The sequence below is a fragment of the Triturus cristatus genome, chromosome 10 (genome assembly GCF_964204655.1).
Source record: "Triturus cristatus chromosome 10, aTriCri1.1, whole genome shotgun sequence".
In the NCBI taxonomy this organism is placed as follows: Eukaryota; Metazoa; Chordata; class Amphibia; order Caudata; family Salamandridae; genus Triturus; species Triturus cristatus.
The window spans coordinates 386379253-386405633 of record NC_140593.1 but is presented as its reverse complement, the minus strand read 5'-3'; the positions used below and the strand labels follow the sequence as shown (position 1 = coordinate 386405633).

Sequence of the window (26381 nt, the reverse complement as noted above, 5' to 3'; positions counted from 1 at the left end):
GGTTTCTTTATTTTCTCCTGTGGGCATATTTTTATTTCCTTTTGTGTATGGTTTCTTTTCGACCCTTAAGCAATCTTTGGTCAATTCGGTTCTTGTCCTCTATGAGCCATGTTGCATAAACCTATGTTGTATTTCTTATTGTATACATATCATTGTTATCTGTTTTCTGCAGATTCCCCTGACGAAGGGCTTTTGTTTTATAGCCCGAAATGCATTGGGAGACTTGTAAATTTGGACATTTATTTCACTTTGAATTCTCGCCTTTGATTTTCATTCACAAGAAAAGCCAGTTTTGGCTACAGTCACCTTGAACATTGGTGCTTTTCAGTAATTAAAGAAGAATTGCTCTCAAACAACACTCAACGTCCACTGGATTCTTTGTGATTCAGCGCACATTTGTTGTTTTTCATTGTTTAATGTGTTTCATTTGTACTGTATGTTAACTCAATGTCAATGTATGTTATATAGTCACACTGGATAGTGTCTTTTGTAGTGCATTGGGTATCCCCAGGTACATATCTGGGAATTACTTTTACTTGTTTTAGGAGGTTGGCATGTCTGCTGCTGACTGACGTGTGCTTCCACAGGCACTGCATGCATACACTTAGAGTTCTGGGGCAATACATGTATATGCCCTCTGGTTTCTATACACCAGTGATACTCAATGAACATCCCTGAGGTCATATTTGGCTCCCCTGACCTTTACATGTGGCCCCCTGATCAACAGCAGCACTGGGCTGCCGTTGACTCGACTCAGCACTAACATTAAAATGATGTTAAATATACAGGAAAGCCTGTATGTGGAGGTTAATTGAAGTGAAAGAAAAGAGGTAACTAGGTTGTCCAGCACCACTTAATTTTAGGAACACCTTAATTTTCAAAGCCATCTTGCACCAAAAGTGCAAAAATGTGACAAGGTCTCTTCAAAATTTAAAAAGTGTATTTTATTAACATGCAGAACCATTTCACCTTTGTATATCACAACTTAACAGTGCATTGAGAAGTATTTTCTAAAGTGATAGTTTTCAAATATTAATTTAGAATCATTCATCCCCCCCCCCCGGACAACAATGCTGATGGTGAACTAAGAGGCAAGTCAGTTGTAATGTATTCTTTAGGGTGGCCTAGGTTCTTATTATACAAGAACAATATTATAGTTGATTATATCAAACACAGGAGAAGGTTTCGTACAGCGCACATCCTGAAGTAATGTTTTTTGAGGCCCTCTTATATGTGATGGAAAAAGGAGGGAAAGTGAAATCAAAAATTGCTATGGATCTACAATTTGGTCAAGTGGGGAAGCTGGCTTTCCCAGATTTTCTGGTTTCGCATTTGTGCAATTCAACCACTAGATCTGTATGCTTCGCTTCTGCTAGGTAAAGACCCTAGTGCTACTATTCAGGCACGGCTCTATCTGCGCAGGCACTGGCAAGCCGCTCACTCCCCGGTGAAGCATGTTCCAACCGCAGACGTGATCAAGCCTCACTGAACTAGGACCAGACCAGAGAAAGCATCTCACTGCAGAACTGCTATGGTAGCCTGTCGCCTTTATTCCCATGGAAAACCCTTCACATGGATGTGTCTCAGAGAAACACTCATCAGTTTTCCATTCGGGGAGCTATTTTCATCAATTCCAGTCAAAGAACTTCCCGTGCCCCATATGATCATGAGTTTCTCTAAAAACTCCCAAGGGTTGCAGAGCCGCACTGGTCACTGCAGGCTCCTGTTTGGAGTTAAGTCACTCAGTAAAGGTTTTGCTTGATTAGGATTTCAAGATTAAGACATTGCAAAGTTCTCTTTTTGCAACAAAAAAAGACTGGGAAAGTACAGCATCTTTACTAATCAACAGGTAATGATGATCAGCGTATCCAATCAAACATCATGTCCATATCATAGAAACGTGGTTTTCACACCGACAACCCACATACCCACTTCAAAGGAAGCTCTGAAATGAATTGCCTTGTGGAGAACCTCTGCTGGGAAAAATCCCCACGCAAATGATGTGCTGTACAAATACCCAGTGACATAACACTTTGCATAGCTAACCTATCATTAGGTTTCAGAGCTGTAAAACCGAGGGACTGCCACTGCGTTCTACAAATCAAAGGAGTTTCTTGTAAAGCCCAATTTCCGATTCTTTTAGCAGCTGCCGCGGAGGACTAGTTATTCATTTCTGCAAACTATAGAGAGGTGGAAGTGGAAAGCCCTGTAAAGGAAGGACTTGGTGCAAATGTCCAATGAAATCAGAGGCGTGTTTAGCGAGTAGTTGGCATAACCTCGATACACTGGGACGTGAACAGTTCCCCGGTCTCTCGGGGAGTGACCAAGAGGTACCATAGAAAAGGTGTGGTGCAAATGACTCCAGGGGGATCTGTACATGGTTCCCTAACTAAATGTGAGGGATGAGCGGCATCTCATTTTCAGATTCCCAATCCTCCTTGATGCTTTTAGCAGGACAGTCAAAGAAAGCCCTGGTAATATCCTCTTGACCCTGGAATTTCCTTACATGCTTTGAAACCTTACTCGTTTCCTTGGTCACTTCTTGGGTATTGCATTTTCGGATAAATGAATAAATTTACTGTCATATTGTTTCACAATTTCCTTCATAGAAGAGGGAAGGATTTAGATTAATTTTTTAAATGTTGCTTTAATAACCTACTACGGTGGGTGGTGGCCGGCTAAATCAGCCTCGTTGAGGTTATTTTTTAGTTTGGGTGTTAATTTCACCTTTTCGGTTGCTTCATTCGGGAAAAACCGAGTGTCTGTCTTAGTTTTTACTCTAGTTGAAGGGGGAGGCAACCTCCTGGGCAATGCCCCTAGCAGTGTAGGAGTTGTGCACATGGTACAAAAACCCCAGCGTTTACACTCCAACTCTGAATGTTTGCTTCCTCTCCATTTGTTTTCACAGTTGGTATAGTCTTGGGTATACATAATTTGCTGTAGCTGCGCTTTCAAGTTCAAATGGGCATTATTACTTCCTGCTTTGTGAGCAATTTCTCTAGCCCTAGCTTGTTCTTTATCTTGAACGGTTGTTATCTGCTTTCTGCTTTTATGGTGCCAAACAGATTTTTTTTTTTTTTTTTACTGTTTCACTTTGTTTTGAAGAGTGCTTGGACAGATTTTGCTTGCTTTGCTTAAACACTCGCATTGCTGTTACTTAACTGTTTAGTACCAGACAAAAATTTAACTGTGGACACGTCAGTGTTGCGTTTTGGAAAGGCGTGTTCTTGGATCATTGTAGAATTTAACGTTTACTTAATTGTGAAATGTCCTCCATCAGGAAGTAGGCTCGACTGAAACACCTCCTCAGTAGACATAGACTCACTCAACCAACCCCTATTCCCGATGAGCACCAAAACCCTCTCTAGTATCTTCCACAACATCTGCCTCCTCTTCTAGCCATCGCCTGATATAACTGCCTATTACATTGCACAAATCCACACCCCAATCTGGAAGTCTTTCTGAGATGCCACTGTTTGCATCACTCAACTTGACACATTTAGTAAACAATTGCTCAACTTTTGAAGGCTAACAAAACGTTCTACTGTCCTTCCTACACCCAACTTGCCTTCTCACTTTGACTCATTCAACCTATCTCCAATTTTGATTCTCTGGAGTCATGTTTCCGGGCAAAGTTCTCCTTGTAGAGTACCTGAGTTTTCGTGGCGTTGACACTGGGGGACCAATCTACATGTCTCTTTCCAAACACCCATGCGATATTATCCTCAGTAAAAGGCTGTATCCCCTTCAATAATCTAAAGAGTATATATCTTGTTAATTTGGGAATGAGACACAATGTCCAGATCACCTCATAATTCCTTCTATTGCTACTATTGATGGCCATTTGTACAATTCCCCAAATAACCCTGTTAAAATACCCAACAGCACCATTCCCAGAAGGATGATATAAAGATGTGTTTTTGCTTAACACCATTAGCGAACAAGTACGTTTGACTAACTCTGATACAAATTGTGGTCCTTAGTTACCGAGAATAGGGTTCTGTATTTCTTCATGCAGGAATAACTCATCCAAAAACTTGACAATAGCGGACAGACTGCTCCTCAACAATAGACATTTCTGGCCACTTTGAAAATAAATCCAACATCGCACTGACTCATTTCGCCACACCATCGTGATCCAAATCAAGCCCTAAAATTTCTGTAGCCAACTCCTCCCACAGATTCTCTGGGTATTGTAAGGGAATTATTAAGGGATGTGGCCAACTCCTCCCACAGATTCTCTGGGTATTGTAAGGGAATTATTAAGGGATGTGGCCAACTCCTCCCACAGGTTCTTTGGGCATTCTAACAGACATAAAGGGGGCCTAGAGATTAGCTGTGTTTTGTCAGTCTTGAATTTCCACCAAATCGCTCGACATTCAGCAGGCCACCAGTAAAATGCTTTAACCCGTCTTGTGCTTCTTACAATGCCTATGTAATCCTCTATGCTAATTTCCAGAACTCTGGCTTTCAAACAAGAACTCTGGCACCTTGTAACAAGAATCCTCTACTGTCCACAGATAATGTATCCTTAATTTCTCAAACGTTCTTCACAGTTGCCTCAAAATCTTTTTGCAAGGCCATGTAAACTCATGCTCACTACACAAAAAACGCATCCATGCTACAGCCATAACCCCACTGCGCCTTCGTAGTAGCCTCCATACTGTCAACTTCCACAACAGCCACAGAAAGCTCTTCCCATACATCAGGGTTATGGCCACTCGCAAACAATAGGGGTCGATTATGAAATTAACAACCTTGTTGTTGGCTCCTAGAAAATACTGAACCCGATAGTTGGAATCCAGTAATCTTGGAGACATCTTGGCAGTGTGTGGAGTGGCTCTCAACATACCACTGGTCATTAAAATATTGGTGAGTCATTTGTTATCAGTACGAATTAAAAACTCAGAACCCCACACATACTTCATGAATCTATCCATGCCACATACGTTGGCCAACGTCTGTCTGTCTGTCTGTCTGTCTGTCTGTCTGTCTGTCTGTCTGTCTGTCTGTCTGTCTGTCTGTCTGTCTGTCTGTCTGTCTGTCTGTCTATCTATCTATCTATCTCTGTTTAGCATAGAAAATGTTTCTTCTGGTGGAGTAAGAGAGCCTGATGAGAAGGAGATAAGTTTTCACGACCATTGCCTACAGCTCCTAACCAATTCCCGCTTTTAATAATAATGCTCCTAACATTCGGGTCAAAATCTTGAAAGGAAACTTCTTTGCACCTGTTACTCTTAACACTCTCAAAACCTACTGTAGATCTTTGCTTTACAAACCTTTCTGCATATTTTTGTAGTTGTCTGACTATAGGTTTTTGAAGAAAACTTTTGTACAAACTTGGCGTGAAACTCTAATCCACGGAAGGAGCTCACATCCTTGGAAGTGGGGGTAGGTGTGGGGGGATTGGGGGAGAGCTGAGCATTGTTAATTGCTTCCACAATCTTTCTTTTGTGAAACGCGCCATTTTTACCTACCTCACCACAGGGTAGCTCTCTGAAACCACAGCAAACTTGCATATTTTAAATTAAGCAGTCGACTCCTTTTTGCTTAACGCACCCAACACTTTAATCAACAATCATGCTCTTCCCCATTTCGTCCCATGAGTAAAAAGTAATCTTGAAAAAAAATGACCTCAACTTGATCATTGAAAAAGTTGGTACATTAATTGCTCGAAAACGGCTGCTGACGAAGTTAGCCCATAGAGCATCCGTACAAATGGATAACGCCCAAAGAGTGTGATGAATGCTGTCTAGCTCTTACTATCTGGATGAAACATAATCTGGAGATAGGCCGAAGTTAGGTCGACATAGGAGGACCATTTAACTCCATTTGTCATTGTCCGCATTTCACTGATTTCGGGCAGAAGAATCATTTTAACAAGAATGCCATTGTTCGGATTTCTCAAATCTTTGCAAAGCCTAAATTTGTCATTAGCCTCTCTGGCCCCGACCAGATCCTCTATAGTGTAAATTATGCCTTCTTTTTCCAGCTTTTCTAATTCCTCAACAATCTCATCTAGTACTACAAGAGGAATGTTACACATCTTGTGTGCCACGGTTTGAAACACTCCATTCACATAATTCTGTAGTGGATACTGTCCACTACAACAACATTTCCTGAGAGAAGAGGGAGTCACAATCTTTTAGATACTTCCTATGCTCGTTCAAGGGAAGGACATAGTACAGAATCAGTACTGGTGACTGTAGCTGATTAGTGAAGAGTGAGTCTGTATAAGGAAAGCTAGGCTGCCTTGATCCTGTTGGACCTGTGTGCAGCTTTCGGCACTGTGGCCACCAATGCGTTAGTGGTCCCCAAAGATAAGGCTTCCCTACTCCTTTCTTACAGGCAGAGCTCAATCAGTTTTAATTAAGCTATTTAGATCAATCTCTCTTCCTTGTGGTGAACCGCAAGGTTCATCTCTCAGTCCAACACTGTTCAATCTCTACATGGTACTGTTGACAGAGCTGATGCGATGATACGGCGTCATAGTTTCATCCTACACTGATGACACACAGATTGTGATTAACATCTCTAAGGATTCATGCTGGTAGCCTTAAGTTTTAGGGCTGCATGAATGAGGTGTATACTGGATCAGGGCTAACTGTCTAAAACTTAACAGAGAGAAGACAGAAGTCCTTATATATGACAACTCTCCTAACATGTGGTCGCAAGCGCACAGAATTTAGCCTCACGCCTGGATTTTCTAACTCCCTTTATTTGAAAGTTAAAACATTTGGTGCAAGACTGCAAGTGTCTCAGAATGTGGCGGCAAGACATTCTGAGAATTTCAAAACATCAATCTATTTCAGAAGCACTGAAAGGTTTGCATCGACTGCGGGTTCATAAGTGATCCATGTATAAGGCCCTTCTCATCATGCACATGGCCCTATATGGGATCGGCTTACATTACTGAAATCCGAAGTTAGTTGGTAGATTCCCATAACAGATCTTAGATCAGCAGGGAGTAACAAACAGTGCCAACAAGATTATGCAAACTTTTCAACCACTCGCCCGCAGTCACGGATCTGGGTTTAATCCATTGTTCTTTTGCTACCTATACTGCCCCAGTTTTGACCCAGCCATATGCAAATCAGTCTTCACCCTGTTTCTCATTGGAACAGTCCACCCCGGACTGCCCAGCCAGGTCCTCCTTGTACCGAAAGAAAGCATCCTGGTAGCAGTTTCTGGGTATCACCTCTCATCAGCCAGGCTAGCTTGAATTCAGTGGCACACAAGCATGGTACCCACGTCTGGGCATACCTTTGGCCACTTAGGGCGAACATAGCAAACACAGCAAGATGATAGACGGAGTGCTGGAACTTTTCAACCCCTCACCCCCAGTCACAGATCTGGGTTTAATCCATAGTTCTTTTGCTCACTGTCCCACCCCAGTTTGGACCCAGCCATATGTCTGAAAAGTGTCAGCGCTCCTTCCATCATCTCCTTTTGTTTGCTTTGTATCTACACTTAGGACACAACACACTTCATTAATCTCAACACACTCAGAAGAGGAGCTTGAATTCTCTTCAGCACTTTCAATTTGAATCTCATTCCTTTTTCCCCTACCTAGACACCTTCAAAAAGTGTCCCACAATGTCCCAGTTGGTACATCGTTGACTTGGAGCTAATGATCCTTGCTGCCACATCTATAGCATATTGAACGATGACTCTGCATGTTATTCTGCCTATGAGATTTGAGCCAAGCCACTGTTAAACACCAAAAAGGTTTCTGTCCTTTTTCTTAGTAGAGTAAGATGTTGCATGGGTCACTTTGTATTAAGGAATCCTTAGAAGCATTACCCAGTGCAGCTTTATCACATCTTTGTCAGTTTTGCCTTCTTGACTATAGCTACAGCATCTTTTCAACAAGTCACCTTCCACCTCAAACTGTCTTGTACTCCAGAGTTACTGGTGCATGACTATTTGGTCTTGGATGATTGGCAGTTGGCAAATTGGCATGAAAAAGCAAACTTTGTAAATGCAGCAACATCTTGATCTACAGATGCAGATTGTCTTGGATGCTTTTGAAAACCATTATAGCGATCCACAGCAACACCGATTGAAAGCATTGAATTATTGCCCAAGTCACCGAATGCCTTGAAAAACGCATCCTTTTCAATGATTCATCTAATGTTTTTTTCTCCATCCGGTTGTACATTCTTAGACCTTCAAGACCAAGGGTATGTAAGGGTCTTTTTCCCCTGATGGGATTGAACTTTGCACTGGTGTTATCCTAAGTAGCGGAGTTACATTTCCTAAGATATTCATTCTTGCTACTTTATTTGTGGTTCTTCAGGAAATGAAAAAGGGTGTTTGCAGTAGAATTAATGATCAAGCCTGCGCTGCTCACATTGTACCCCAAAAATAAGACAAGTGGAGGAAAAATGACACAAATATTTTCACTGTGACTCCAGCACATGCATGCCTCATCATTTAGAATGACATTGTCAAAGAATTGTGATAATGGAAGTATGCGAGCCACAGCGTTACCCTTACTGTTGTGGCCGTGTGAAGCAGTAACGGTTCTTCAACGTTGCTTCAATAGAGATTTCCCTTTATGGTCCCAGGAGGGAGCAGAACGATACTCCCAAGGATTGTGATCGAAGCTGATTGGGTGGCTGCTGACCAAACGATCTCTAAATAAGTGAGGTCTTGCTTGCTGGAAAATTGTAGCTTTCCCATATAAATAAATATGTATGTGGGGTCCTTTGCTGGGGCTCTGCTTGTCGCTAGCGTTTAACAGGAATTCTTTCTGCAGAGTTACTTCTTTATTAAGTTAACAGGGATAACCCAAGCGAGCAGAGAACCAATCCGCCACCAACTGATCAACCCAAAATCCCTGTAACACTCCATCCAAAATCCGACACCTCACAATAGAATGTTCCCTATAGCTTGGGAACATTCAGTACAGCACTTTGTCTTGTTGTATAGAACACTGTGCTTGAGGAAATGCCAACTTTACTGTTGGGAACATTGGAACTAGACTGGATTAAGGAAAAGTCTAGTTACAATGTGAAAGTCATGCTTTCATGTTCTTGTTTTGCTTGCTTTTTTTAAACTTTTCCTTTTCTACTCCTTTTGACATGTTTGGTATTTTTAGGTTTACATCATTGATTCAACACACTTCAGAATTTCAAAAAAATACCTGGAAACCATACACCACTTACATTCTCTGTAAGCATACTGCCATCTCTCAAGAGTAGAGATGAAATAATTAATTTTTGTTCTTCATGCTATACCCAAAGTTTATTAGTATTCTGCCCCACCAAAAAGGCTTTTCTTCTGATAAAGGGGGCTTGAGTAAAGAAAAAGACACAAGCAGCTCAACCAATAGAGCTCAAAATGTTCTGCTTGGAAACCTTCAGAGTAGTGATGCATCATAATCGAGTAGAAGTACGCTTGAATCAGATTGGCTTTGTCTTCCTATCGGGAGAAAGTTTAAACTGTGTCCTGCAGGAAGAAGTTGCCAAGATTCCTGCTACCTCTACACTCACTTCTATGTGTAACCCTACTTGGGACTACACTCCACTCCTTTAACTGACTTAAGAAACGTTTTGGTAGTCTTATGTTTTGAGAATGTGCTCTTCAAATAAAATATGGTCTGATGTTTAAAGGATAACGGGAAAGCACCCCTATGTTTGAAGTAGATAACCCTTCTAAGGTTTTATTTGGACTCTCATCCACAGATTATTGGTTGCATACTTCATCATCTAGTCTCTCATCCAGAATGACTGTGCATCTGAATGGCCTCAACCTGCTTGAGGGAGCTGTTGATATTGTGAGGTTCAGGTGAAAATAAAATTATCTAGAGTATACCCATGTTCTTGCTTTATAAGGGGTTTACCCCTAAGAGTAAAAAAGGGTGGTGCTGGTGGGTTCTGGGAGCTACTTGGTGCTTCTGATTCGCTGGTCTACATGTTATGGCCGTTCATTGGCAGTACAGGTCAGTTTGCCTTTGTCAGGACCAAGAAGATCCCGATCAACAATACTTAAATCTGGTAGTGATTCACTATTTGGAGATTTTTACGAAGAGAACATCCCTGTAACGAAAATGAAATTAGGCGTGCCTACCTACAATGACTTTTGAAGAATGTGTGACCCGTAGACGGTCCTCTCATGCATTGTATGGGGCAATGAATTGACCTAATCATGGACAATTCACTGGTTCCCTTAGAAGGAATGTATGTAAGTGTGTATGAATGTTTTAGTAGGTTTTTACACACACTGAAAATCCAAATAAAGAGTACTTGCCTTGAATAATCCGTGGGTGAAATTCCCTATAAAAGCCTAAAAAGGATTTCCCCTAGCAAGGTTTTTGGAACTAGATAGGACCACTCCCCCACTATCCTTTAATGAGCAGGCATCTTATCTCTTTTCATGCGGTATATCTAACAATTTGTGAGGTGTCGAGTCTCATTTAATTTCTCCTTTCCCCTGTTTGTTGTAAATATGGTTTGCAAGTGTAAATACCCTACTCTCCCTCCCACCCATTGTCACAGTCCACGACTGTGGCTGTGATGCACATTCAGACCTCAATCCCTACTGGCAAAAGATCCTTGCATTTTGGAGCCATCCAGCGTCAGGTCTTTGTTCTTGACCTCTGTTCAGGCCTTTGTTCTTTTGATCCACAAAAACCATGCCAGCATGGTCTGTTTTTTTCACCCACTGAACTTCTTGCATCCAAGATCGGTTAAACTGGATTGTCCGCATAAACCAATGACTTCAGAAACTGCTGAACCTTTGTTTTCAGGTTACTTCAGAGAGGAGAAGAACACCTGTAATTCGCAATTTGGTGGCCTTGGTCTCATTTCTCAGTATATCTAATTTATTCTCCAGATGAATTGGGCTTGAACGCACAGTATTGGATCTGTTTGAGATGTGAACCACCCAAACACACCCCACCATACACTTTTGGCCTCAGACCATGGGGCGTAGTCTCGAAGCCGGAGAGGCGCAGTGGCTTCTTGCGGCTACATCTGCTTGGAGAAGACCCTCAGTTTTAATTATCTGGAGCAAAATTTAAAAAAAATATATTGCTAAATTCTGACAACTCTTTCTGCCTCTCCTTCTTGGTTTACACATTTTAGTCTCTGTATTTTAGTGTGTATTTTATCAAATGTTTTAAGCAGATTCAGTGAATGGAATGTTTATGCAAAAACACAGCTTTTGTTTTGAAGGTACCCTTCTTTCACGTCACCTGAAAGTGGTTTTCTTAAGCCATGGCGGGTTTGGACCACAGAATTATCAGTTGCAAACTGTAAACAAGAAGTTCCTCTGTCTTTACATTTAAGGATAAACATGCATTAGGGGCTATTATCGGAAGTTTCGATATTTACACTGTTTCCCAAGAAGACTTCCACTTTGTAAAATATAGATGAGCGAGCTTTTTCATTGTGTAAGAGAATTACAAAAAAATGTTCTTCATTTTGGGCTTGTCTTTATCTTCTAGATCGTCGACCCACACAAGTGTGAAGATGCTCCCCAGAGAGCTTGCAAAGGTATGTAATTGCAGAAACTAGTCCTGTCAACAGAGCGTTAAAAGACTGTAGTACTATGTGAACCTAGATTTTTAGTTTAAATGGAAGAAAATATAATTATTTGAAATACTCCTGGCTCACTATGTTAGAGTGGATAAGCAAGTGAACGCTCCACAGTGTATTTAAGAGGTTCTATAAAGGGAGCTGAAAGTTGCACAAAGAACCAGACCGTGCCCCTCTTAATGCATGCAGAATGATGCAACAACTGGTAATGGCCAGTTTATTTGCAACTTTTGTCGGAAGCATTGATGTTCATGGTTGGGCCGGTGTAGTAAATCGTGATCACAGCTGCTGCTGTACCTGCACAAGAAAATATTCATTTTAGATAATGTCGAATGGGTTCCAATATGGGAGGGCCCAATTCCTAGTTTACTGACAAACCACTTCCATGTTTCTACATGAACCTCTAACTATAGATTGAAAAAAACAAAAACTTTTGATCGAAATATGCCATTAAACCTGTGTAAGAATGCTAACTGCAGTTTGATATTACTTGAGATGTATTAATTGCACTTCAGTTGCTTCAGATTAACTCCACTATCAAACAATTGTGTTCTTAGCGTTATTGTGCAATTCCGAAATCCAACGCCCGGAGTATACTTTTCCCAAGCACTGTTAACCCATATATTATGTCCATTCGTATCACAGAAGGGTGCAGAGGCGTTTCTTTCATCCCACTGTTTTTTCTGGGGGGGGGGTGTCTGTGTCTGTGTCTGTGTCTGTGTCTCTGTGTGTGTGTGTGTGTGTGTGTGTGTGTGTCTGTGTCACACCCTAAAATGCCAGGCAAGTACAGCCTTAAATATTTATTGCCAAGTACTAAGCCCTTTCTTGTGGCCTATGCAAATATTACGACTATAAAAGACATAGGTGTGAACAGAGGGTTTAAACTCTGGCACAAAAGATTGTATTCTTTTGGGGTTTTTTATTATGGAGAAAACAAACCTGGTAGAAATAATTCATAAAATCACAAGGCACTTATTGTATCATGTTACTTATAAGCGGGCCATATGTGCATGACACATTAGCTATGCTAATCTAAGAAGTCTTTCCAGGTTCCTTTGTAAATATTCTCATCACCCTCCTTAAATAGATAATTTGTTAGATAAATTCAAAGATCATTTTCTTTGAAACACAGAAAACCAAACGGAGAGAACGCAATATCCGACAAACCCCTTCAGCCTCGTTGTTGGAGAGGACGGGTAAGTTACCATTAATAGAGAGGCCTCCTTCAGTTTCAAGAAATCCACAAGACCCTGGCCAAGCGAATTTCTCATTATGCCCGGAAGAAAGGCAGTACTGGGAATTCTACGTTTCCAGAGGCCCGTGTTCTTGATATGTGATATATTAATGAAATTATAATTTTCTCGCTGGTGAAATCTTTAGAATTCAGACCAAGCCCTTTTGTCTTTACAGCTGTCACGTGTCCGTTTAGGCACGTGTTGTTCCATGTCTGGGTCAGCAGATGGTGTAGGCTGCCATCCATTGACAGCCACATTTCTGGTCTTGACCCCACAGTCCAGGTTTAGGCTGGCAGCTTACAAATCTTTTCTTGTTGAGCATTTCAACTTCATGTTGGTTGCAAGATACTGCTTCGAAGAGGCTGGTCATCCCATTGTGAATTTAGCTGTGTGTTTCATAAGACTGTTGCTAGCCCAGTCATGGAAATCTATATTTACTGTAGGCACTTTTATATTCAGCTCTTGAGGACTTGTTTGTTTGAATGGCAGTATTTTGGAGTGGCCAGTCGTCCTTCCACCTGATGACGACAAACCTTGAATGCCCCTGGAAGGGTCTGCTTCTGCTTTGGATATTGAGATAGGGTGCACCCCACCTGAGTAACACATTTTTTATTTTATTTTGGGGATTTAACTCTTGAACATGGTTTGTCAAATGTGGATGGAGACATTTTAGGCTCTGGAACAATCCCTACTCAGTGGACAACGCCAACGGAATGGGAACCTTTTACACTCCATTAACTCCTTGTGGTTTAGGCATCCAGGTTCTTGCCCACGAGGACTTTTACCTCAACTCAGTCTTATAAAGGCCAAGATATTAAATGAAATCAGCAGGCAGTCAATTGCTAGTAGTGCCCACCACCTGAGAATGGACTTGTTACTTGTGGTGACTGTTACAGTTGCTGCTGGTGGGAAAACACTTTAAAAGTAAAAAGAAATTCAGCAACTTTTAAGCCAAGATTTTCAGCAGAAATTAGTTTGTCCCACCCAATATGGGGACGCACTCGGTGACGTGAGTGTGTAATGTTTAAGCTAGATGTTGGAGAATAGCTGGAGACACTGAGAAAATTCATTAAGCCACTCCTTGTCAGTTTATAGATATTCTCAGGGCCTCATAAGTTGGCAGCAAGTCTCTTGTTTGTCCAGAAACACCACAGACACATACATATGAAATGCAGAAACAGCCTGTTTTTTTACGGCCAATAGTTATTTCATTTTGGGGGATATGCTCAACCTCCTTTACAATCAATCTCTGTTGCTCGCGACTTTCGGCCATGCATGCAAGAGATTAGGCGTAGCTGCTACGGCTAAACACTGTATCTAATGGCCCATGCACCAAGCCCCTGTAATGCACAAACTTTGGTGGTGCGCGGTGGAAATTGGTCTCTGGGCATATGCCCAGCCCCGTTCCACCTTTACCTGTGCACAGCAGTGTTGTCCTCAGGGCTGTGTTGTCCTCAGGGCTTCCGTCATTCCCTGCTCACAACTTCTGAGCACCTAATTGCTTGGTGCAATCACACAGGGGACTCTGTCCACAGACCCTTTACCAGCCGTCATGCCCACATTATTTGAATTTACGTTTTTTGATTTATTTATTTTTCAATGTGATCCAGCAGAAACTTGTGGGGGGACTTTTTCATAAATAATTAATTTTCCCAACTTCTTTAGCATGTACTCAAACTATTAGTCCCATAACCCAATCGTTCTCGTTTTGTGTCCCTTCTCCTTTGGATCACCTTACAAAGCTGCTACCATGTGCCATTTCTTAGGTCCTCCGATGGATCTTGTTTTGAGCTAAAAGGGACTAGAATAGTCCGGAAATGAACAATTATCCTAGGGGGACCTGGAATAGAGAATTCTTAACTTCACACTAATGACTCAGCAGAATTTAGCACCTTTATCAGCTATTAGTATAAAATCCTTGAGACAACGAGACCGAATCGATAAAGATAATTCAGTAAAAACCTTTATCTAATGCCTCAAGAATACAGATAGTGACAGAAATACAGTTAAAAATCAGATTTAATAACGGGGTTAATGCAAAGAAAACCACACAGTACATGAAATTACAGGTTGTGATGCTCATACAAACCAATTGTTGTTTTCCACAATCTGTCCTCAAGTAATCGGTTTGTGTCCGTTATGCAGCGTTGATCTTACCACATCAGGAGTCAGATAACCTCTCAGCCGAAAGGCTATTTCCCACACACGCTTGCCAGCCGCAATGACGCAGGATGAAGTCTCAGTTCGCAAGAGTTCAGTTTGTTAGAGTCTATACCACTCCAAGTGAGTGGTAAGGGGCAAGCAAAGGAAAAACTTGTGATAGCAACATGCGTGGATCAAAGGAAAAACCAACCGCATGCCAGGCAGGGAAAGCAAGGTAAATCCGACAGACAGCCCGCGGCGACGCCTTAATTTGGGCAATTTTATCCAATATGTTCAAGTTCACACCCCTTAAAGTATCTGTTCCATCAGTCCATGGATTAAATTGGTCGTATACGATGGGCTGTTATGTGGTGATCGGTAAATTGTACAAATCCGGAAGAATGAAGTAATCCATTTCTCACGTTTTCTTTAGAATCGTTCTATTCCCTTTGGTTGGAGTCTAGTAACACTCTTGGAAGTAGGCGGTACCTTTAGTCATCTGCCGTCAGTCAGTTCCCAAGCGCATTTCGCTGGGATGTTTCAAAACTTTGCCACAATTTCTATCGAATATGCTACGAGTGTGAAGGGAGACTATTCAAAACTAGAACGCAAATGGAAACTTTACAGAAAGTTTTCATAGGACTTGGGTAACCGCTTTCACATGATTCAACGCTGGCTAAGTACAGAAAGCCTTTGAGGCCTAAGCAGGGAACAGCCAAATTAGAGAATTTCAATATTTAAACATTACACATTTCTAAACATTTTAGTTTGTCGAACTAATCAGGAGCATGGTTTCACATTAAATTAATGTCAATATTAAGTACTTAAAATGGTCTTTCTTTTCAGTAGCAGGTCAGTATTTTCTATACGTTGCCATGTAAGCTTATTTCAACTGGTTACCTTAAAATGCGTGTTTCATTTATTCTCATTACAGTCAAACCTTCTACAAATCTTATTTCAGTTCTCTATTAAATGCATTCTTTACGTTCATTTAATGTCAATACACATGTACTAATACAGTAAAACAAAATACGTTATTTCATTACACTCTAATATTGTGACGTTCTAAATTCTCAAAGTTGCAGTTTGGTTTTTCCATCTTTTCTCATAAAATATGTGAATGCTTCAGCATAACATTGTTGTTTTCGTACCATAGTTTGTCATTGCCACATGATTATTTATTCTAACATTCTGCATGCTTTTACGATGCAGTGTCTAAACATGAGTGTACAGATGAAATTTCTCTCAGCAGTTCAAGATATCATTTAGTATGCCTCATCCATTTAAACAAGTCGTAAATCGACTTGTCACAGGTGGGAATTAGTGAAGATGGATGCATGATAACATCTGTGCTCCATCAACGGTTCACACAAAACAATCATAGTCTAGGTCATCGGCCACCTAATCTTTAAACCAGGTGATAAAACCAGGATCTTTTTATTTTTGGGGGATTTTTTTTGTGTTCTGAAATTCCTATCCAGTCCCCAGACATCCATTAACCCTTCCTTCGCAGGAGGAAGGGTTTGGTACACTTGGTATCCTGATGTAGGCACTTCAGCCACAATTGTGTATTACTTCCATTCAGAGTCCTCGGGTTCATGGGCATGAGTGTGGGTTCCGGGCCCCCTTTTAAAGGGGGAGGGCGTCTGTTTAAATGAATAAATAAATAAAACGCAGGTTTTGTTCCTTAAACTTCCCTTGCATCTGTGTCCTCGAACTAGCAAGAGATGTGATCAAGAGATGCAAAGGGCCATATGCATCAACACATCTTCCCATAGACACAGAATGGGCAAAACCCTTTGCATTTGGCCCAAAGTCTCCAGCTGATTATCCCTTTGATGCCCTCCTAACACCTTTTTGTGATACAAATAGCTCAAACACTACTGAACAGATGTACACCATGCCACTTAAAGGCACTACTGTGAGTAAAGGGCTAGTGCCGCGGCGAGTTTGGTGTAATTCTGTTAAGCTGTTGTTTCGGGCATACTTTCCTGTGGGGGGTTTGTTCCGCCTCTATAACTCTCCCCTCCCCACTCCCACACGGATCCGCACGCACCTTGCCATGGGAACATTAGTGGACAAACTGTGTACCTAATGTTGTGCTGATTCATCAAGCTTCACTGGCGTTATAAGCAAATCCAAAGAAGATTGTCATTAGAAACTCAGTGGGGGAGGGTGTGTGTAACCATGACCTTCTGTTACAGCCTTATTTACCCAGTGTTCTACTGCCATCATCGTGTGCATTACTAAGTTCTCAGTAGAGTCATTGACTACTCTCTCCAATGCAGGAGCGCTAGATAAAACTTCTAAGTTTTATATATGAGATCCACTTGACCCCTTCAGTCACAAAGCGTAACTCTATGGAACTGCCTAGAACTCCCCGTTTCCCTGGAGGCAGAGTTCAAAAGTGCCATTACAGAGTGAAACATCGCAAATGTCTCCATGCGTGCAGGCGTAAAGGCCCCCGAGCTGCGGTCCTGTCCTCTGCTTTCTTTTCTCTCGTTATTTTCTCTTTAATCAGGCCCCGTGTAACCAACGTCTTTTGGAGCGGCCAAATGACAACACAAGCGCTATACAGAAAAATAATGTGAAAAAAGTAATGTTTTGGCAATGTGTTCATTTGTTTACGGTAAGTTGATAGCAGTTAATTCGCTGTGTCCATATTTGTTCTTAGCTTTGTGATATCTGAAGTCTGTCTCTGGAAGGGCAAACCCCGTATTTCTATCGGGAAGTTCCGCATTGCCTAAATTGAGAAATTCCATTCCATTGTGAGACCGCACTTGTAACCTGCGGCAAAACCAGCGGTGGAGGGAGGGGCCTGGGTTACAGACAGGCTATTTAAGCTTCTTTGCTTGCGAGCTTACTTCCGCTTTCACCATTACAAATCCGGGGCAGCAGAACCGCTCACTGCGCCCTTCAGTCACGTCTCTGGGGAGCAGCTCGGACCCTGAAGTGTCTGTCTGTCATGCCGTTACAGGAAGAGATCCGAGTCTGGGTGCGAGATCCGCAGCTACAGAAGGAAGATTACTGGCACTCGTACATAGACTACGAGATTTGTGTTCACGTGAGTAGACTGCACGTTTCAATTCACAATTAAACTATTTTGACTACGTAATGAATGTGTATTTTTTTTATTTTTTTTTACAATTTTGTGTGGCACTTGTCCACAATAAATTCACTGGAAGGTTTAGGGGAAAGGAAACAATATCCCATATGCATATTGAAGTCCAGGCTGGGCATGGCTTTAGGACCTGGGTAATATCACTTGTATGTCATCGCCTAATAGAAGGCTTTTCTTGCAGGTGAGGGGTGATCTCGCATGCGTGCAGATGTAGCAGACACGTTTAGTACCTTCATTTGGAGGTGCAGACCTCTAATCCATTACATTTACCCCAAGTAAACTCCCTTAAAGAGTGTACATTTTTAAGATAAGGATTTCATGGGTATAAAGGCTTACTGCTGCAGAGTTTTTAAATTGCTTTTTAAAGTTATTTTTGAAAAACAGTCTCCTCTATAATGGGTTTGAAGCATTTGAAGACTTATGCTCAAAAAATGAGTCCATCTGCACCACATGGTTTTACGAGTTTGCGTGGGTGTGTTTACTCATCCTTTTACAATTCAAAGGTTTCCAGGTTATGTCTGGAAATAAGTGGCAATCCAGGTTTCCAGGGCACACTGCTGGAAAACGTGAGAATTGCATTCTCGTATGAGCAGATATGCAAGCAGAATGGTGCCCATTTGCCAATGTACTTCCTAACTTTTCTTTTTTCTTTTCTCGGTGAGTTTTCCTCTCTGGAGAACCCTTTCCGCGAACACACCTGCCAGTTTTACAGGTGTGCTTTTCAATTTCGCAGCCTGGAAAGAGATTTACTCTTGAGGAGTAGACTGTCAACTCTTGCAAAGCAAAACGATGCCATTTGGGTGTGTGTAGAGTAGACCAACCTTGCTCATGCTTATAGCTATTTCAGTTGTGTCCTATATGTAAAGAACAACTCACAAAGGTGTTTTGTGTCGTTAAAACAGAGTGTGTCGTTGTGGTGTGCCTGCATGCATGCTCAGATCCATTGCTTTTTTCCATTGACTTATTTTTAATATTGAATCTTGTTTCTGAATCCTCTCTGCAGACGAACAGCATGTGCTTTACGCAAAAGACCTCTCGTGTTAGGAGGCGGTTCAGAGAATTTGTGTGGCTGAAGGAAAGACTTCAAAACAATGCTCGACTTATGTGAGTAGTTTTACAATTTCTGGCTTAATTTGGTACTTCACAGAAACACGTCCTGGTCTCCACACTTGTGTTTTGGTCACATCCACTTGACCTTAACACACTTGCCGCCAGTAGATGTGGGTTGCTCAACAGTGATTTGTCCAAAATAATGTGCAGGTGAACTTCATCACCTTTTTGGAGGCCATTTTTGCCAGTGGTGTGCTCACTGAAAATAAGAACAAGTAGCCAATCTCGGCCTTGACCTCATGTGTTCCTAGGGTGCACAATCGCAACTCTTTGCCATGACAAGGGTTCTGACCCATGCGTGCTTGATTTCAAGTGCGCATTTGACTTTTATATTAAAGCGTTAGATCCATGCAGCGTGTCGTCTGCCTATGAATGTTATTCCTGCGACGCGCTGTGGCGGTTGGTCAGATTTTGCTTTTAATTCAAGGTGGTTCTAAAGCCCTGGTATCTGCTCTCCGCTTAATATTGTCTTAAACCCGTGGCCTTCAGGAGCAGCAGGAATTCTCCGCCCTGGTGGTTTTTTTGTGCCGCACTTTCGGTGTGTAGTGGGGGGCCGTTGCCTTCAAAATTAATTCTTAGAGTTTTAATTCCCTATGAAAAACCTTGATTAGTTTTGTTTATTGTTTTGCTTCACTTACATTTAGCGTTTACTCTTTTACCTTTAAACCCTCATTGGAGGTCATTGACCATCTGGTGCTCTGTACCACTGCCCCATTTAAGTTTATAGTACTTTCGATTCTCTATTGCATCTTATTGGTATTGCTCTTTTGGAGACAAACGTGAAATAGTTAAACTAAAAGTTGTAGGAAACGTTATCTCTGCCTAAGTGTGATCTTTCCCCTGCGTGTGCAAAGCGATATATGATGTTCCTCAGCCGTTGCTGTATCATTGGTGTGAAGTCTGTAGCTTGGATTATTTGTGTCTTCTGTAAGCATGGGCATGTTTCCAGATCCTGTGATATATGTATTCTCCTCTAACAGGTTGTGTCAAATCTGTGCCCTATGCCTGTTTACACAGCACAAGACACAATTGATGGACGGAATGCAGAACAAATCAAAACATTCACCCCCAGTCAAGAGATCTGGGTTAAATCCATCATTCTTTTGCTCACCATGCCACCCCAGTTTAGACCTGGCCATATGCAAATCAGTCTTGACCCTGTGCCTCATGGGAGCACTCCGTCCATCATCTCCTTGTGTTTGCTTTGTTCGCCCTAAGTTGGCAGGGTATTCCCAGACGTGGGTCCCTTGCTCACTTTGCCATTGGATTCAAGCTAGCCTGGCGGAAGAGGGCTGTTAGCCCAAAACTGGTCCCAGGATGACTGTTTCCGGTCCGGGGAAGACATGGCTTGGCAGTTCGGGCTGGACTGTTCCCATGAGGCACAGGATCAAGACTGATTTGCATATAGCTGTGTTTGAACTGGGGTGGCAAAGTGAGCTAAAGAATGATGATGGATTCAACCCAGATCTGTGACTGGGGGTGAGTGTTTGAAAAGTTTCAACACTCCGTCCATCATCTCCTTGTGTTTGCTTTGTTTACACAGCACTGCACTTGGCGCCGACATTGTAGTTAATAAGAGTAATTTGTTCCTACATGGCGACAGTCCTGAATAAGTCGGTTTTATTTTCTAGGTCACCTAAGAATTATATGTGCATATTTGACATGTTCAACAGTGGCAAATATACTGTTAAACACATTCACAATGGGTGTTTTCCGGTACGTTTGGAACTCTGAGCTTGGATGCCAAGGCTTGTTGATGCGAGGGGTCCTCCGTGCAGTGCCAATCACACGTAGGTTTGCTTCATGAACAGCAATTCCAGGTCACTCGGGATCCTTTCACTCGCATTCTGACCTAGGCTGAAGGTTCACTCTCCTAGAATGAATGAAACAACTTTTGGATGTGTTATGGGGAGGTCCTAACTACAGTCCAACAGCAGCAGCCATATTGGAATGGGGGTACTCCTGGTGCTCTGCAAACAGTTATCATGAAATCATATTCATTTCAAAAGATTGAACAGTTGGGAATGCATACTTTAGCAGATTGACAAGTAATCCTTCATGTACAGACCTCTGAAATGCCTTTAGCAATATGTTTACAGACGTCAGTGTGAAGAACGTTTATGAAATCGGTTAACAATTATAACGTATTTGGCTACATTTAGTAATTGACTTGCTTCTTTCTGATCAGTAGCTTTTTTCTTTTTCTTTTTTAAAGCGAATTACCAGAACTTCCTCCCAAGTCACCGTTTTTTAAACCCGGAAATGCACAACAGATGGACGAGCGACGGCAAGGCTTGCAAAGCTTCCTTGAGAAGTAAGTGTGCATGACATTCAGGAAGACAACTGGGGCGCTACAAACCATGCCTTGTCTTGTATGGGAGAGCCATCTTGTGGCTAAAAGCATGTATTGAAAAATAAAACCCGCATTCTTTTCATTCCTTTTGACGCTGCCTCGGCGGTTAAAAAGACCGTTTTGCAAACCGATTCGGACACTTCTGATCGTTTCTGGACACATTTTACCCACAGTTCACCCCTCTTCAGTTTTAACGTGAGCCAGATCTAAAAGTCATTCACGTAGTGTTTCGAAAAGCGTTTTAGCTTCTTGTTTTTGTTAAAGCAAAGCATTCCTGTGATTTGATAACGTGATTTAGTGGCATTTTTTGTAAAAATCTGCCATCCCGTTGAAAGTGGTGGACTGAAAGTTTTGGGGGTGTGGGGAGCAGGCGCTAGATTACGTAAAACGCCTGTGCTACAATTCCTCATATGTTTATACACGGAAATGCCAGATTGCAAATCCTTCAGGGCACCAAAAGCAAGTTGGAGCCATTTCTAGGGAGATGTAGGGTGGTTACTGACTGTACTGTGGTTTGTGACTCGGCGCTAGTTGAACCGTCATCTTATTGGGTCATGCCCAATAGTGCAGTGTGGGTCACGCAGTAGGATACAAACCGCAGTGGGAGAAAGTAGAGGTGAGCGAGCCACAACATTAACGGGGAGAGGAGGTCCAAAGAGCCTGTGAACGAGCCGAGGCGTGAAAATATTTGGCATGTAAATCATGCAACAAATGTGAACAAATATGATAGTCTCTTCAAAATGCAAACGAAGTGTATATCATTAACGTGCAGAGCATTTACCCTTAGTATATCTGATTAAATGACCGCATTGATAGGTATTTATATTAAAAGTGACCGTTTTTAAACTGAAACCTAGAACATTCATGCCCCCCGGCTTTTGCCGACAGTGCCACAAGTGAACTAAGAGGCAAGTCAGTCGTCATGTGTAATGTAAATTGTTCCTAGATTCTTATGATACGTAGCATTATATACTTTTAAATCAAACGTGAGTTTTTTGTACAGCTCTCATCCTGAACTCCCATATTTGAAAGTGCCCTCATATGTGACAATGAAGAAAACGGAGGTTCAGTGAAATAAAGTAGGCAGGGTCACACAGTTTGCAAGCAGGGAAGCCAGGATTGCTCACAGATTTTTAGTTTCAACCCTGTGCAGTTCAGCCACTATCTTGTCCTGCATTCCATTTTACATCAAAGGTTATTGCTTTCTCTTAAATTATTGGTGCACAAGGTTAGAAAATGGCAGCAGAAGGAAACCACACGTGAGCTCGGCTTGTTTGTGGCTTGAGGGTCCAAGAAGACCGTAAACTAAGTCAGATCTAGGAATCTGGCTTAAGACTGGCCTGAGTTTTCAGTATCTGTCCCACCTCTAGAAAAAAAGTGGTTGCCCCTTAGTGCATTGCTGGTAAACTTTTCACCAGACTGATATGATAAGGTGGTGGAGGTTCTCGACCTATGCTGGCAGAAAACTCCACAGTGCCGCAGATGATGTCACCAGAATGGAGTGCACTTTCTTGGTACTGTGTGATAAACTGAATCAACGTGCTGCATACCTGCAGCCTTAAAAAAACAAAAGGTAACAGTGTAACCTCTTCGCCGCTTGTTCACACTGGACTCTTTTTAAAGTGATCACAGTTGGGTTTAAGATGCCTCAAAACAAGGGAAAACGTGTAAGAGCATTGACCCACTTATCCATCGCTTAATTTGTGTATTAATAATAATATGAAATAAGGACAGGCTTCAAAAGGTTTACCAACTGTAAAGGGCACCTAATCTTGATTTCACTCGATGCCTCCTTCCTTCATCACCCGACACGCTTTACCTCACTGTTGCATGTTTTTTTTCTCCACTGCTTTCTCCCCTTTGGCACTGATCTCTCATCTCTCTCAACCGCTTTCCTTGGCCCAAAGCAAGAAAAACAGACGCAACAAATAGACAGCCTGATGATGAAAAAAACCTTGTGGTCCCCAAAATTGAGTGCCAGTGTCCACCATCTGCACCCACAGCACAAATTAAGCACTGCTATTATGCAAGAGTCTAAACCTCTCTGTCACAGCTGGCACGGAGTTTGATAGATTCTGCTGAGGCAAAGGATTGAACTTTAACAGAGTGGGCCTTCTACCAGCTTCTTAAGAAGGTTGAAGTCTGTGTTTAATTGTTTTTAACATGAAAAGTTGGGCAAAAGAATGCTTACCTTACTAGCACTGACAGTGTCTTTCAGGGCACCGTTGAGAATAAGCAGAGTTCTGTCCATACAAGGTTATTGATATAATTGTTAGCAAGTTTTAGTTTATTTACTCGAGAATCGTAGCCTCACTGCTTCCTCCAACTAAAACCAGGAACTTGTTTAGAAGATTATACGTTGGAAGCGGGGAGCAAATTTAAACGCCTCATGTAGGTGTCATCACAGATATGTGTAGTCAGGAATTAGAGTCCTAAGGATAAATATTCATGATGGAATAAAATGTTATTGCCTTGATATAGGGAGGATTCCTCGAAATACAGGCTGCCTGTCAATGAGAAATTTGAAATGTGTAAATCCTCAATCCTTGGAAGAATAAAACCGTCATCAAGAGGCTAGTGGGTGAATTTAAGCAGGATGACGTGTTGATGAATGTTCCTGCAATTATTTTAGTAATGAATGTATTGTCTTTGTGTAATTCACACTAAAGTTGAACCATCTTCTCAGTGGTAGTGCATCTTCCTAGGACTAGGCTTTCATAAAAACAGAACCTGCAAGCCGTTCTCTTGATTTTCTGCATTGATCCACTATGACGGATGTACCTAACAGGAATGATTAGTTCTGAAAACCCCAGGATTAGACTTGTGATGTGGCGGTGACCAGGAGCCACATGGTTACCTTACTAACTCTGCCTTAAAATGCATTCTAATGTGCTGTCGAGACTCATGAGTAAGATGCATATTTAAGTGTCATGCATCTGTCTGTATGTGAAACACCCCCTTTATTGCCTTGATTTTAATAAGATGATCAGTAGCAAAAAAAGATTACAAATTGTACCTGTTGGAGTTTGTTCCGAGATGTTGGTGCTTACGGAAATGCTGCTGAGGTGGTTGATGCCGTGTGAACAAGTGCTTGGGTCCTTGCTGCTGAGACTGACACATAACCAGGAGATCAAACGTTTGAGATCTAACATTGCTGGCTCCGCCTTTCAACCTTCAACATCAATAGAATGAGAAATAGTGATGCATTGTTATTGTACAGTGCCCCTTAATGTCAGACGGTGTGGTGGGCAGACTGTGTAAAATAAGACATCGAGTTGCGTACCTCCTCCCTGAGATCTAAACATTGTTGTGACTTTACATTGAGTGTTCACCGTAGGGCGCCTGGTGCTCTTCAAACGTATTACCATAGCAGGTATACTTTGCAGAAACAGACCTCTGTCAGTTTTAAGCATGGTCTTGGGTCATGCTAACAATGCCTTTGTCTTTCTGAAATACCTGTTTCATGTGATCTAAATGTTATAAGCGTAAAGGTTATCATTTTAAGAGAAATTCTCCCCAACAAGGTTAGTCTATGAACTCCAGGACCTTCATGCAATTCTGTGCCACATACTTACTCTCTCTGACAGTTTGGGGATGTTCAATTTAAGGAGGTTTCTAGATTATTTTATTTCTACCACAGCTAGAGCAGCTAGATTCTCAGTATTAAGAAAATGCACACTCTGCCCCAGTTTCGCAGGCCGAGCCGCTCACTCATTCACTTCTAGAAAATCAGATCACTGTAAAAGCCTACTCATGGCCTCCTTTTCTCCACCTAAACGGTTGTATGACGTTACTACGCATTCCGTTGGAACGCATGCCTATACCATGCATGCGTTACAATGCGAATGCTTTCTCCACGCATATCCTTTACCACGGAAATGCCTTTTACACGCACATTTTTACTACGATATTCGTTGTTAAACTATGCATGTTAATGGCGTTTTCATTTTATAGGATATCTTCCATCACTACTAATTAACCTTTAAATTTAACCTTTATAATTAACCCCTGTGCGACACCACCCCCTCTTTCCCCCTTACCTCTCTACGTTCTCTTCACTCCAAGCACTTCCTATTTACGTTTCACTTCGTAAAGAGGAAGCAGAAGTGTCTTTCCGTTTCTTCTTACCACGCCGATTGCCTCCTCATCTTTTTTCTTCAATTTCTGAAAATAACGTAATTCAGGTGCGTTTTTTTTTTTTGTGGGGGGAGACCCCCCAAGCCCCCTTTTTTTTAACCCATGTTTTATTTTCTTTTTTGGGGGGGGGGGGGGTGACCCCCCAAGCCCTCCCCCTTTTTTTTTTAACCTTTAACACACATGCTTTTACTGCGTATCTCGTAGTAAAGGTATGCGTGGTAAAGGCTATTCGTTGTAACCACGCATGCGTTGTAATGCATGCGTGGTTATTGTTAGGAATGGAAACTGCTGCGTTGTAGTGGCCGTTTCCCCACCTAAACAACTTATGCGGACGATACCCAAATTGTGGTGTCGATTATTAGTAGCATGAAGGGGGTGGCCTCTAATTTAAACAACTGTATGACAGCGATATTCAGCTGGATGAGTAGCTATTGTCTCAAACTTAATTCCGAAAAGATGGAGGTGCTCTTTTTTGGAAGCGAGACTTCCTTTTTGGTGACCACAGATCCACCCAAAGCCAGTATTGAAAGTAAGGAATTTGGGTATCATCTTTGATTCCAAACTTACTTTAATAGATCAGACTAACAGATTGTCGTCTTCTTGCTTCTTCAATGTTTTTAAAAGGAAGAAAGTATTTTGGTTTATTCATTACGACCTGCAAAAAACACCTTTGTTTCTATTGAGGCTAGACTACTGCAACACCCTTTATATCTGGGTGCAAGAAGGCATTTTGAAAAAAC

General features: G+C 41.8%; 1 protein-coding gene across 2 annotated transcripts in view; it reads left to right on the top strand.

The window, feature by feature from the left end:
- The window catches only part of SNX10 (sorting nexin 10), a 208341-nt gene that overhangs the window by 164118 nt on the left and 17842 nt on the right, over nucleotides 1-26381 (top strand). For both annotated transcript variants that reach the window (XM_085631647.1, XM_085631646.1), the window contains exons 3-6: nucleotides 11453-11501; nucleotides 17898-17984; nucleotides 19045-19145; nucleotides 21367-21465. In XM_085631647.1, the coding sequence (XP_085487773.1) occupies nucleotides 11478-11501; nucleotides 17898-17984; nucleotides 19045-19145; nucleotides 21367-21465 (311 nt within the window). In that variant the 5' untranslated portion in view covers nucleotides 11453-11477. The remainder of the gene's footprint in view (nucleotides 1-11452; nucleotides 11502-17897; nucleotides 17985-19044; nucleotides 19146-21366; nucleotides 21466-26381) is intronic.